The 14,562-nt window shown below is 42.6% G+C and overlaps 2 protein-coding genes across 5 annotated transcripts in view; one reads left to right on the top strand and one right to left on the bottom strand.

Annotated features, from left to right (window-relative positions):
• The window catches only part of LOC125451988 (piezo-type mechanosensitive ion channel component 2-like), a 645,421-nt gene that overhangs the window by 615,253 nt on the left and 15,606 nt on the right, over positions 1-14,562 (top strand). For all 4 annotated transcript variants that reach the window (XM_059646233.1, XM_048529830.2, XM_048529829.2 and 1 more), the window contains 5 exons: positions 1,131-1,278; positions 2,928-3,116; positions 6,875-6,967; positions 11,937-12,109; positions 14,260-14,373. In XM_059646233.1, coding sequence (XP_059502216.1) covers positions 1,131-1,278; positions 2,928-3,116; positions 6,875-6,967; positions 11,937-12,109; positions 14,260-14,373 — 717 coding nt within the window. The remainder of the gene's footprint in view (positions 1-1,130; positions 1,279-2,927; positions 3,117-6,874; positions 6,968-11,936; positions 12,110-14,259; positions 14,374-14,562) is intronic.
• The window catches only part of LOC125451989 (probable aminopeptidase NPEPL1), a 67,835-nt gene continuing 54,112 nt past the window's right edge, over positions 840-14,562 (bottom strand). Inside the window, exon 13 of the mRNA XM_048529835.2 lies at positions 840-1,270. Within this exon, the coding sequence (XP_048385792.1) occupies positions 1,239-1,270 (32 nt within the window). The 3' untranslated portion in view covers positions 840-1,238. The remainder of the gene's footprint in view (positions 1,271-14,562) is intronic.

Raw genomic sequence — 14,562 nt, 5'->3', positions numbered from 1 at the left:
TTTATCCTATATCCTTTTAAACCCTTCCTATTCATGTACCCGTCCAGATGCCTGTAATTATACCCCCGTCCACCACTTCTTCTGGCAGCTCGTTCCAGACATGCACAAACTTCTGCACAAAAAATATGCCCCTCAGGTCCCCTTTGAAACTTTCCGCTCCCACCTTAAACCTATGCCGTCCAGTTTTGGACACCCCTGCCCTAGAAAAAAGACCTTGGCCATTCACCACATCAATACCCCTCGTGAATTTATAAACCTCTAATAGGTCACCTCTCGACCTCGGACACTCCACAGAAAAAAAGACCCGGCCTATTCAGCTTCTCGGAACAACTCAAACTCTGTAACCCTAACAACATCCGTATAATTCTTTTCTGAACCTTTTCAAGTTTAAGAACATCCTTCCTATAGCAGGATGATCAGAATTGAACGCATTATCCTAAAAATGGCCTTGCCAATGTCCTGTACAGCTGTAAAATGACATCCCAAATCTTATACTCAATGCATTGACTAATAAAGGCAAGTGTGCCAAATGCCTTCTTCATCACCCTGACTACCTGCAACTCCACTTTCAAAGAACTATGCAACTTCACCCTTAGGTTTCTTTATTTGACATACTTCCCAAGGCCCTATCATTCAATGTATAAACCCTGCCTTGATTTGTCTTATCAAAACACAATACCTCGCATTTATCTAAATTAAACTCCGTCTGTTAATGGAATTGCTGTGGGTCTGGAGTCACTTGTAGACCAGACCAGGTAAGGCTGGCAGTTTTCTTCCCTAAAGGACATTAGTGAACTAGATGGGTTTTTTTGGAAACTGACAATGATTCTTGGTCATCATTAGGCTCTTAATTCCAGATATTTATTGAATTTAGCTTTCACCATCTGCTGTGGTGGGATTCAGCACCAGTTCCCCAGAACATTACCTGGACAACAGATTAACAGTCCAGTCATAATACCAGTGGCCTGTCCCACTTGCCCTCAAGGTAATGGTTCCAGGGAAGTTATCAATGGCCAATGTTTGGTGGCTCAGACAGTGAAACCCAAATACAATGAGTAAACAAAAAAAAAATCCATTAATTAACCAGTGTCAGACATCTGTTCGGTTCTGATGTAACTTCGTCTCCCCAGATTTCGACTAGTTCCGTTTCTGACTGAGCTCAGAGCAGTCATGGACTGGGTCTGGACAGATACAACTCTTAGCCTCTCCAGTTGGATCTGTATAGAAGACATTTATGCTCATATTTTCATTCTAAAGTGCTGGCGTGAATCTGAAAAGGTAAGAAAAGAAAAATCACAATTAGTTAATACTATATTGCGCCATACAAATGCCAAGTAATGACCATCTTCAAAAGAAACTAACCATCTCTCCTTGATGTTCACCAGTACAGTAACAGGAACCTTATTATCCGTAAGGTGCACTGTTGTAATTCACCTGGGGTGTTTCAATAGCATTTTTCAAACTCATGAATTGTACACTTAGAAAGACAAAGGCAGCAGATGCATTGGAACACCATCACCTACAAATTCACCTCCAAGACACACCACACTAACTTGGAACTATTTCCATATTCCTTCACTGTTAATGTGTTAAAATCCTGAAGATCCCTTCCTCACAGCATGTGTCCCAAGGACTGTAGCAATTCAAAAAGACAGCTCACAACCATCTTTTCCAATGCATTTAGGGATGAACAATAAATGCTGGCCTAACCAGTGATGCCCTCTCCCCTTGAACAAATGGGGAAAAAAAGTGGCAGTCACACTTTTGAGATATTTAATCATTCAATAGTTTTTGAGATCATTCAGTAAATTCTTTAGTTCTTTGCTGAGTCACTGCAGCACAGTGTTCCGAGGAAGGGTCACCGGACCCAAAATATTAACTCTGCTTTTTCATTCACAGATGCTGCCAGACCTGCTGAGCTTTTCCAGCAACTTTGTTTTTGTTGTTGTTGTTGTTACGTGGCTCAGCGGTTAGTACTGCTGCCTCACAGCATCTGGGACCTGGGTTTGATTCTCGCCTCCAGTGACTGTGTAGAGTTTGCATTCTCCCAGTTCTGTGTAGGTTTCCACCGGGTGCTCCAGTTTCCTCCCACAGCCCAAAGATGTGCAGGTTAGGTGGAGTGGCCATGCTAAATTGCCCATTGTGCTCAGGGATGTGTCAGTTAGATGGGTTACAGAGACAGGTCTGGGTAGGATGCTGTTCAGAGGGCTGGTGCGGACTTGTTGGCCCAAAGGGCCTGTGCCCACACTGTAGGATTCTGTGATTATATCGCTTAGAATGTTGTGTTGTTTTACATATTTGAATGGGTGCATATTTTTCGTATTTCACATTTGCAGAACAGTTCTTGACACAACGTGTATCCTAGCATAGTGCTGGACGTACTTCAGGATTTATGAAGTCACTGAGCAGGGCTGGTGGCTATCTCATTGAGAAGAGATAAACAACTTTGTAATTCAACAGAATAAGACTAATTTAAAATCTTAAAGGCTATTTTGAATCAATTCATTTATTTTAATGCTTTCTAAGTTCTTCTCAGGCAAAATGCATTAGTGTTAAAGGATGGAACTCTTCCTATCTTGAGTTTCCACTATTAGCCTACACATAGATCAGGTATTGTACAGCTGGAGGCAACAGATAGCTCCAACAAGGCTCAATCGACTTGAATACTTTTGTTTTTACTCTTTATCTCCTACACCAACCGTCCAGGGTCCTCTGTGAATATGACTGGTAGCTAATTAATGCTGAGTTGTAAAGAGTTTCTAAAAGAGTATGTTGAAAACTGAGCATGATTGGCTGCTCAAGGTTTTGCAATAACGGTGCCATATGACTTGTTTTTGCATGGGCAATTTATGGCAGGTGCAGGTTCATTTTGAAAGGATTGCAAAATTTCTTGTTTAATTATTTGCTTTTGTTGGGTTTCATTACAGCGATATCCCCAGCCACGTGGGCAGAAGAAAAAGAAGGTTGTAAAGTATGGCATGGGTGGCCTTATCGTCTTCTTGCTAATATGCATTGTGTGGTTCCCACTTCTCTTCATGTCCTTGATCAAATCTGTTGCTGGTGTGACAAATAAACCTTTGGATGTATCCATTTCAATAACAATTGGAGGTTATCAGGTAAAAGAATCGCTGTAAGCTTTTTAACACACATTGAAGTCAACAAAAATGTCAAAGCTGTCATTTTCAGTTTATGTTAAAGAATGGTCACAAGTGAGCCTTATGGCTTTACTTTTACCATGGCCTCGAGTGAAATATCCTATGCAATCATGTACTTCTCACCTCATTATTTATTCAAGAAAGACGTGGCTAGTGAAATGGAAGTACACACCACTCCTGGGACCTTTTGGCTTCCAAAGCTCTTGCACCATGTTTAAAAACCCAGAAAGACACCACTTTGGATGCTAAAACCCAGGAAATATGCACCGTACTGTGTGGTGCTTGACCCTCAACTCTTGACTATATTGGACAGAGAAAAATAAGCTTGTTCCCACTTTGCAGTGAAAAATCTGAAGCTACTGGTGGATGGGATAATGGAGGCAAGATCAGTTCTCTTCCCAGCTGACCACAACAAGAGGCCTTCCTACCAGACATTTGCAGCCAGGATAGACAGAGAGGTAAAAGTCACTGATATCTCTGCTGTGAAAGAAAAGCAGCGGTAACGTGGACATCAAGCTCCTCATTTTCTATGATGAAAAGGTAGTTGAGCAGGCCATTGAAGATGATGACTATTCATGTTTTCAGGGAGTCAAGAGTGGGAAACAAAATCAGTAAACTTCATTGGACTGTATGCCTCTCAAGTTGTCACCACTGCTAATTCATTCTTGTGCACTAACTTTTATCCATCTTCTCCAAATAACTTCCACTCTTATGCGGGTATTAACGCATGCAGGGAAACTCAATATCGATGAGGCAATAGGCCAGCCCCCTCAATAACCGTTCCACTCAAAAGGAAAACCTGTGAACCATAAGTTGATATATAAACAAGGGTTCATTTGCACCCTTCTGAAACTCAGTGACATTCACCTCAGTGAGTATTCTATATAAAATATTCTGGAGGAGCTCTATCTGATGAGCTCATTTTTGATATGTCTCTGCTGATAAGGATAAAATACCAGGGTCTCTAGCAGGTAAAGGACTGCAAGATACCAAGCACCTAAACATGCCCATGTAGAAGATATGGCCTTAAATTGACTTGCTATTTAAATAGGCACACAGGAACATCTGGTCTGCCAGAAGCACTGGGAATGCTGAAATGGATGATGGAGAAATCCTTCAATGTTCTCATAGTTGTGGTGGTTCCAGTATATAAAAGACCTTCATGTGTTCATGGAAAAGATCCTGCTTGACTTGAGACCCAGGCTTAACAGAACACTCAATGCATGCCATATCTTCAGACCTGCATATCATCACTTTAGGCATGGGTGCTCGGCATCAATGGTGTCAAGAGGTGCCTGAGGAACTTAACTACACTCTAGGTACCTGTTTCTTTCAGCTGGTTGGGGTTGTGCCAGTAGGCACTCACAATAGGGAGAAGCAACACCCAGAAGCTTCTTTTCAGGATATTCACAGATGACCTGCCTCTCTGCCTATCCAATGCCCAGAATTTGTAACAGTTCAAGCTGAGGATGGTGAACCTTCTGATGGAAGCCACACAGCTTACTTGGGCTTGGGTCCTCTAGGCTGAAAGGCACAGGAACAAACACCCAACCATCTAAAACTGCAGGTATCCTCCGACTTATTGCAGTATTATTTTTGCTATGTAACCTTCCTAATCCAGACACAGATGAAAGATGAGGATCCTCATTATATATCTAAAGGATGGAAGATGTTAACCATTGATCTTCTCTCAGAGGTAACCAAGTCTTTGGCCAGCATCGGTATTCCTGATGCCATTATAACACCTCCCCTCATGACTGGGAAGATCAAATTTGAACCTGAGTACAGAGTCTTCTCCTCTTTACCAACTCTGCTGGAGTTACCCCTTTAGTTGCATTAGCGGTAGTCCTGTAATCAAATACGAGCAGTTTGGTATATAGTGAAACTATAGGCTGTTGCTCTAAGCGTGCCTTCTAAGTTTGGACTGCTCTTTCTGCCAGACCATTGGATGATGGAGCTATCCTTGTATAATGAATACCATTCGACTGTAGGAAATACTCAAATTCCCTGCTGGTAACTGATGGCCTATTATTTATGAATAACACTTCTCGGTGTCTATGTATTGCAAAAGATGGGTGCAGTTTTTCTATCATCGCCCCTGTGTTAAAGAATGAACTCTATGTATGTTCAGCCACTTAGAGTAGATGTTCACAATGACTAAGAGATTGAGCCCAAGAGAAGACCTGCATTTACCTGGCCATTCCACGAATTTGGAGAAAGTGCTAGTGGTAATTTTTGTCCTTATTGGCATTCTGGGCTCTGCCCCACCAATGCAGCTATATCTGCATCTAATCCTGGTCACCAGGTGTAACTTCTCAGCAACATCTTCTTTTCAAAAACTCCTAGATGACTCTGGTAGAGCTCAGCCAATATCTGACAGCAACCTTTGCTCAGGCCAGTCATTCTTGCACTGCATAATAATATGCTGTTCTCTACTGTAATCAGGTCTCTCTGGGTTCAAAAAGGTTTCAGTTCTGGTTGTGATAGCCCTTTGCTTTCCCGTATTACCATCAACTGTTTCAGTTTTACCAGATCTTGCTGTGTCCAAAGTCTGATATTGTCACATGTTATTGGAAGTGTGTCCAAAAAGTTTAAAATCATTGCATATTCTTCCAGTAGCAATACAATTGGTGATGTATTTGCCAGCAGGAGGCAGCTCAATGCATCCACATTTGCCACTTGGCCTCCTGGACAGTGTTCCAACTTGTAGTTATGTAAATTTAGTATTAGAGCCCACCACTGAATATGGCCTGAAGTTATGGGTGGCACTGCCCTGTTCTATTTAAGTGGACCTAGCAGGGGTTTGTGGTCTATTATTATTATAAACTTATGTCTGTAAGGGTATTGGTGGAACTTCCTGGCTCGAAATATAACTGCTAAACCTTCCTTCTCTATCTGTGTGTGTTTATGCTGTGCTTTGGCCAAAGTCCTGGATTAATACACTGTTGGGCATTCCTCTCCAATGGGCCATCTATGAGCTAAAACTAATCAGCTGTCATAAGGGGAAGGCATCACATGTCAATATCAAATCTCGCCTGGGATCATAGAATGCCAATGCCTGAAAGCTACAGCTTGGTCACGTGACCATTTTCAAGACTGACCCTTTTTTTAAGGAATTGATACAAATATGAATTAATCATCTTGACTAATATTGATATGAAGTGATGTTAAGTCCAACTTAAAGCTTCTTTATCCTGAAATTAATTTAAATATAGTTTTCCCCTCATTTCCAACAGAACAAAGTTAAAAGGAATTTTTAAAATAATTAAAATAAGTTATTAAAATAAACATACTTTCCTTGATATACAGAGGTAGAACAATAGCAAGGCAGCTCAAATGCTTTCAGAGCTGAGAAAGCAAGTGCTTAGAAGCTGCTTGTTTCAAGGAAAACAAGATTGTTTCCTGGAAACATAATGCAATCCCGCATCGTATAGGAGTTATAAAGCCAACAGGTCGTGTCAAATATTTAAGACTGGAACAAGAGAAATGAGAGAAGGCTTACATTTATCAATGATCATTTATCTGGCATGGCACAGTTTTGAATGGTTTGTTTTTGACTTGTGGACCCCGTATAGAATGATGTAAGAATTGCTCCCGAGCAGTTTCTTTTACCAAAATACAAAAATCACTATCAGTAGTACTTCTTTCCTCTGAATCTGTCTCATGATGCATTTTTAGTACAAGGTTTGATATTCAAATCTGTTTTTATTTCCATTAAGCCTATTTTTACAATGAGTGCCCAGCAGAAGCAGCTACAAGATTTTGATCAAAGTCAGCACAACAAACTTTTAAACAATTTTAAAGATAATCCTGTAAGTACCTTCTACACTATTGTCATCATTATGTCCTGTTTGTTGTTTAATATGTTGCTGCCTCAAAATTTCCCATGTGGAATAGTGCCACTGCATGCAAAAGGTGATATATTGAAAGCAGTTGTTCATCCTACATTTTGGTAGCACTCTTACAGATATCAGACTCAGCCAAATAGCTATGTGTTTGTAAATGTAGTGCATAGGCAAACTGACACATACAAGCATGAGTGGGGGGGTGATGCTTGATTCCTTCCTGCCACTGTGTCATTTTGCTAGCAGCACGGAGGTTATTAGACTGGCTGCCTTCATGAAAGCCAACAGCTGCTTACATGGCCTATTAAGGCATTCCCTGTCTCTGCGGGCATCTTGCCCTTGCCACATGCAGCTTCCCAGCAGCTTCTGGGGCATATAGCCCTTTCTTTATGGACACTCAGAGGAGAAGGTCCATAGTGATAATGGCTTTCCTCACAGCAATGCAGCTGCCAGCACTTAATGACTGAACACTCAACCCCCTCTCAATTGCTGGGGAAAGCTTCAAAGCAGTTTGCACTCTTTCCTTTAAGGTAATTATTAAAGTTATTTTTCTTGGAGCAATCATGTTTTGACATTTGTGAAACTAGATTTCAGTCATTTTAAAAAATAAAGTAATACATAAAAGCTTTTTTATCTAAAAGCTTGCTACTGCAATTTTTTCTGTTCCCATCATTTACACTTCAATACAATTTTCTGCTCCTACAAGCAGGCACCCTTCACTTCTCCAAATTGCTATCTAGAACAATTCATGTTAATGATAATACATTGAAATTGAGTTAAAGTAGTACAATTGAAATCCCAAATTTGATTTTAACCATTCAGATTTAAACTGCACCTTCTTCAGAAAGTGTAGGCTGCTGACTCCTGGTGTCAGAGAATCAACCTGTTCAGAGATGTTATTACACAACATTGCAGGATGGGGAACTTGAACCCAAACCTCCTGGCTTAGATGTTGGGACACTACCATTGCGCCACAGACCTCTCAGTCAACTTTAAGTTAGCTAAACCATGTTTTTCTCGTGTATTTCAAAGCTGAATTGTCGCTCTTACAGAGTGGAGGGCATGGTTACAGAACATTTGCACCTGCTCAGATTTTTCAGGAGTCTAATGCTAGCAAATTTGAGTTAAAACCTTTTTTGTTTTTATTTCTCTGACCCAGGAAAGTTGAAATTTGCTGCAGTCGTGACTGATGCTCTATCTATGATTAGCAAAATTAGTCCAGGTAGAATGTTATGGACAGGGGCTGCTGGTGTATATGGTCTTATTTGGTATATTAGATCATCTTATTCCTGTACATAGAAAGATATTTCACTTTTTATAACAAATGTGCATTTTTAGATACTCTTTTACATATTTTGTTTAAAGAAGATTGTGATGTCTCAGTTTGAGTGTGGTGCAGTTAGTTTGGTAAACAGTTTTGCACTTCAAGGTCAAAATGAACAGTAGCTCTGTTTATGCAGTTGTATTTCTAATTAGTACAAGTCACTTCAATGCAACCTTTATCCCTAACATTTAAACAAAGGTGGGCAGCATCAGTTTGTTGAGGAAAGGTTATTTCTGATTAATTTGATTGGTTTTAGTTTGCTCAAAGATTCTTCAAAAGTACTCCAAACATTAAATGCTTTAAAGCTTTAGGTAGTGTTTCATCATATGAACAAGAGTGTTTTTTTTAACAATGAATTGGCATCAACCATTTTGCCAGGTCCTAAGAAACCATTGTCATGGTGAACAGAGGAACAACTGTTGAACAGCCATGAAAGGTTACCATATGACTATCAGGCAGTAAGTTGACAATAAAAGTCAGCTGCTGCTTGAAAGTTAATGAACTTTTTTTAGCAGGCACATAGTTGAGCTGACCAACAAAATAGTATGGTGAAGGTTTTGTAGAAAGTAACTTTGCTCATATCAATGATAATGGGAACTGTAGATGCTGGAGAATCCAAGATAATAAATTGTGAAGCTGGATGACCACAGCAGGCTAAGCAGCATCTCAGGAGCACAAAAGCTGACGTTTCGGGCCTAGACCCTTCATCAGAGAGGGGGATGGGGTGAGGGTTCTGGAATAAATAGGGAGAAAGAGGGAGGCGGACCGAAGATGGAGAGAAAAGAAGATAGGTGGAGAGTAGAGTATAGGTGGGGAGGTAGGGAGGGGATAGGTCAGTCCAGGGAAGACGGACAGGTCAAGGAGGTGGAATGAGGTTAGTAGGTAAGAAATGGAGGGGCGGCTTGGGGTGGGAGGAAGGGATAGATGAGAGGAAGAACAGGTTAGGGAGGCAGAGACAGGCTGGGCTAGTTTTGGGATGCAGTGGGTGGAGGGGAAGAGCTGGGCTGGTTGTGTGATGCAGTGCAGGGAGGGGACGAACTGGGCTGGTTTTGGGATGCGGTGGGGGAAGGGGAGATTTTGAAGCTGGTGAAATCCACATTGATACCATTGGGCTGCAGGGTTCCTAAGCGGAATATGAGTTGCTGTTCCTGCAACCTTTGGGTGGCATCATTGTGGCACTGCAGGAGGCCCATGATGGACATGTCATCTAAAGAATGGGAGGGGGAGTTGAAATGGTTCGCGACTGGGAGGTGCAGTTGTTTATTGCGAACCGAGCGGAGGTGTTCTGTAAAGCGGTCCCCAAGCCTCGGCTTGGTTTCCCCAATGTAGAGGAAGCCACACCGGGTACAATGGATACAGTATACCACATTGGCAGATGTGCAGGTGAACCTCTGCTTAATATGGAAAGTCATCTTGGGGCCTGGGATAGGGGTGAGGGAGGAGGTGTGGGGGCAAGTGTAGCACTACCTGCGGTTGCAGGGGAAGGTGCCGTGTGTGGTGGGGTTGGAGGGCAGTGTGGAGCGAAGAAGGGAGTGACGGACAGAGTGGTCTCTCCGGAAAGCAGACAAGGGTGGGGATGGAAAAATGTCTTGGGTGGTGGGGTCGGATTGTAGATGGCGGAAGTGTCGGAGGATGATGCATTGTATCCAGAGGTTGGTGGGGTGGCGTGTGAGAACGAGGGGGATCCTCTTTGGGCGGTTGTGGCGGGGGCGGGGTGTGAGGGATGTGTTGCGGGAAATGCGGGAGACGCGGTCAAGGGCGTTCTCGACCACTGTGGGGGGAACGTTGCGGTCCTTGAAGAACTTGGACATCTGGGATGTGCGGGAATGGAATGCCTCATCGTGGGAGCAGATACGGCAGAGGCGGAGGATTTGGGAATAGGGGATGGAATTTTTGCAGGAGGGTGGGTGGGAGGAGGTGTATTCTAGGTAGCTGTGGGAGTCGGTCGGCTTGAAATGGACATCAGTTACAAGCTGGTTGCCTGAGATGGAGACTGAGAGGTCCAGGAAGGTGAGGGATTTGCTGGAGATGGCCCAGGTGAACTGAAGGTTGGGGTGGAACGTGTTGGTGAAGTGGATGAACTGTTCGTGCTCCTCTGGGGAGCAAGAGGCGGCGCCAATACAGTCATCAATGTAACGGAGGAAGAGGTGGGGTTTGGGGCCTCTGTCGGTGCAGAAGAGGGACTGTTCCACATAACCCTCAAAGAGGCAGGCATAGCTGGGGCCCATGCGGGTGTCCATGGCCACCCCCTTTGTCTGTAGGAAGTGGGAGGAATCGAAAGAGAAGTTGTTGAAGGTGAGGACGAGTTCGGCTAGGTGGATGAGGGTGTTGGTGGAGGGGGACTGGTTGGGCCTGCGGGACAGGAAGAAGTGGAGGGCCTTGAGGCCATCTGCATGCGGAATACAGGTGTATAGAGACTGGACGTCCATGGTGAAAATGTGGTGTTGGGGGCCAGGGAATTGGAAGTGCTGGAGGAGGTGGAGGGCGTCGGTGGTGTCACGGACGTAGGTAGGGGGTTCCTGGACCAAAGGGGAGAAAATGGAGTCCAGATAGGTGGAGATGAGTTCGGAGGGGCAGGAACAGGCTGAGACAATGGGTCGACCAGGGAAGGCAGGTTTGTGGATTTTGGGAAGGAGATAGAAACGGGCGGTGCGGGGTTGGGGAACAGTGAGGTTGGAGGCTGTGGGTGGGAGGTCCCCTGAGGTGATGAGGTCATGAATGTGTTGGAGATGATGGTTTGGTGCTCGGGGGTGGGTTCATGATCAAGGGGGCGGTAGGAGGAGGTGTTGGAGAGTTGGCGTTTGGCCTCGGCGATGTAGAGGTCAGTGCACCATACTACCACTGCGCCACCCTTGTCTGCAGGTTTGATGGTGAGGAGAGGTTGGAGCGGAGGGAGCAGAGGGCTGCCGTTCTGCGGGGGAGAGATTGGAGTGGGTGAGAGGGGTGGAGAGTTGAAGCTGTTAATGTCTCGACGGCAATTGGAGATGAAGAGGTTGAGGGAGGGTAGGAGGCCTGGGGGTGGTGTCCAGGAGGAGGACTTGTGTTGGAAGCGGGTGAAGGGGTCAGTGGAGGGAGGGTTAGGTTCCCGGTTGACGAAGTAAGCGTGGAGGCGAAGGCGGCGGAAAAACTGCTCTATGTCCAAACGTGACTGGTATTCGTTGATGTGTGGTTGTAGGGGGACAAAGGTGAGCCCCTTGCTTAGGACTGACCGTTCGTCCTCAGTCAGTGGGAGGTCTGCGGGGATGGTGAAGATTCGGCAGGGCTCAGTGTCAGTGCTCAGCTCATATCAATCATAGTATTACTCAGTGAAGTTCAAAAACTGTATTGAACTATCATGTTTCGAGGTCCATGCCTATGTTTCAGAGTCTTGTTTCCTACATCTTGAACTGCCAACTCTTAATTCCTTACCTCCAAAGATGACATACAGGGTTACAATGTATCTTTCAGGACTTTTCAGAAACTTTCCAAATTTTTGTCCTGACTTGCATCTGAAGTTGAAAGTTGACCCCATTGGATCACCGTATATAACATTTGTGTTAATTGGGCTGTGAAAGTTGTGGTGGTAGAGGTGAAATTCACAGTGAATTAATAGCTAATTCTATCTTTGCCTAGGCTGCCATGCAGTTCCTGGATGCTTACATGAAAGAAGACATTCTAATTGCACAACTTGAAGGAAACTCAAATTCTCTTTGGACCATCAGTCCACCAAGTCGGAAGAAGATGATAGAAGAATTAAAGGATAATGTTTCAAAAGTCTTCATTGTAGTTTCTTGGTCTGTTCAAAGGTAAAAGATTATGAAGTTTTGATTAATGGTGAATTTAAGCACACAGCTGATGAGCTAGATTTTAACGCCCTCTTGTAGAGCTTGTGTGGGAGGCAAGATAGCCCATAAAATGAGAAGGTCGGTGTGTCTGTTATCTTTCTGTGTCTATGTCATTTTGCCAAAGTAAGATGGCAGACAGTCCTCATTCCGAAATGCAACTAAGACATGTAAGTGGCTATTTAAGAGTTGCTTCCCACTTCTGTTGACATTTAGCCGATGGTCAGGGGAAATCCCGAGATAAACTTTGGTTTACAATGGTGTGAGAGCCTCTTGTTTTTAGGCAGAGATTTGGCCCATGGACTCTAATGACAGTGGCATTTGCATAAAGTGCCCTTCACCTAATGAAGGAGCAACGCTCCAAAAGCTTGAGATTTCAAATAAACCTGTTGGACTATAACCTGCTGTCATGTGACTTCTGATCTGTATAGAATGTGGTGATTCAATTTGGAAGTCTACCACAAACCTATCAAGGGAAACTAAAAAAATGGTAATCAGACCCATATCGCAAAAAGAAATTATAATTTTCTGATACAGTTATTGTTCCACAGCCATGTGGCTGGCTGGGTGCCACTTAGAATACTTAACAACAATGACTTATTCATTTGCTGCCTGCACTTTGTACTAGAAAAAATAAAAATTAAGATCAGTTTCTTTCAGTATTTTGCCCGCTTGGGTTTACTCCGTTGAGTATTCAAAGAACACATCTGTCTGATGGGTAATGTAATATCCAATCTTCAGGGCATTTTTCATCTGGTAGTATTTTGATAGGTCATAATAATGATTGTCCAGCAAATGCTTCTTCTCACCAATGTATTAATAAAGCATTTGTGTTCTTAATGGTGATGTAGACAGATATCGCTCCATGGTAGATAGTGGTTTCCTGCAATTTGTTTATAAGTTTCACAGCTATGTGTCTCCCTGTTTACATTTATCTTGGTTCGTTCAAGTTAATGAGTCAAAACTTTCAATGATGGTAGGGAATACTTATCAGTATTGGTGTCATTTCAGCCGCAGACTGATTAATCATTATAGACTTACTGCTGTTGTCTCCCTCCCATGGCTTTGCCTTGACCAGCTTCTCACTTGCATTTAACAATTCCGTAACTTATTTCCAGCCCAGCTACTTTGACATGCAGTAGATTATCCTTTCCTTCTTTGTCACCCTTTGCCATGTTCTGAATTTTACCATATGAGTTTGCCTGTGTCATTGTTTTCTAGCAGCAGTAAATTGTACTTGTCACATTAGTTCAATTTCTCTTTCTTTTGGTTAGGAGCCTGGTTAAATGATCAGTTCAAAGATAATACCTACCTACCAACTACCTTTCACAATGAAAATACTGCTTTAATTATTTTTTGTTACCTTTTATTGATTTAATATTCCATTCCAGATTACCTAAATAGTAGATTATAATAGATCAATGGCTGAATTTTACTAATACTCTGGTGGAAGGGACAGAGGCAAATGGACGGGTAAAATAGTGGGACACCTTGTTGGGTCAGTTCCCCACCATTGTCCTACCATTGCTGCTATTAGTAAAAGAAGCAGCAGGGTGGCTGCAGCCTGTTACCTTCTTAGATGGAGTCTCCATGGGGCACTCTGGAGGCCAGCAGAGCCAAAAGTTCCACAGCCCAAATAGGAACCCTTGAATGCAAATGGTACAGCTATATCCTCAGAGGGTGTACCCTTTGTCTCATGAAACCCCTTAATTTTAATTGCTGCTTATCAATTAGGAGATTGCCTTTGGTAAAATTACTAAATCAGCAATCCATAGCGAGCAAGTGCTGCAAGTATGCAACCTACTTTTCAGTTCAACCTGTGGATGCCAAAGCCCACAGTAAAATCCAGCCCTTCTATTGTGCAAAAATAAATTATGGTATATTTCTCAGAATTTCAGAATCATGCTCATTAAGGAAGCAAATAAATTAGATTGAGTTATACAGTTTTTATAATTCCAAACATTTTTGACTTGCAAAATTGTTAACACATCGTTCTAATTAAATCATATCACTGTATTCACTTTATGATCCGGTGCTTATAATACCACACAATAGGTAGATTTATGTGTTCATCATGTACGTTGCAATCAGTTTTCAATACTTTTAATTTGCAGGAATATCAGTCTTGGTGGAAAATCAGAAATTGCTTCAGATAAAATTTCATTAGAAATTCAACCTGAAGCCAAAATAGCTCTTGCTGCAGCAGTGGAAGGAAAGAACAACTCTGTGTGAGTTAAACATTTCATTTAACTTGCATTCACAATAATTATTTGTATTCCAAGGTGTGTCCTCTCCCAAATAATCTTGACATTAAATATGAACCTGTTTTAAAAACCTAAACCTTCACTCTGGCATCTATATGTATGCGTAAAATGCTAAAATTTGTAACCTCAGTTTTGATATCTAAACTTAAGTAA

This window comes from Stegostoma tigrinum, chromosome 5, assembly GCF_030684315.1.
Source record: "Stegostoma tigrinum isolate sSteTig4 chromosome 5, sSteTig4.hap1, whole genome shotgun sequence".
Lineage (NCBI taxonomy): Eukaryota > Metazoa > Chordata > Chondrichthyes > Orectolobiformes > Stegostomatidae > Stegostoma > Stegostoma tigrinum.
This window is presented reverse-complemented; position numbering and strand designations above follow the sequence as displayed.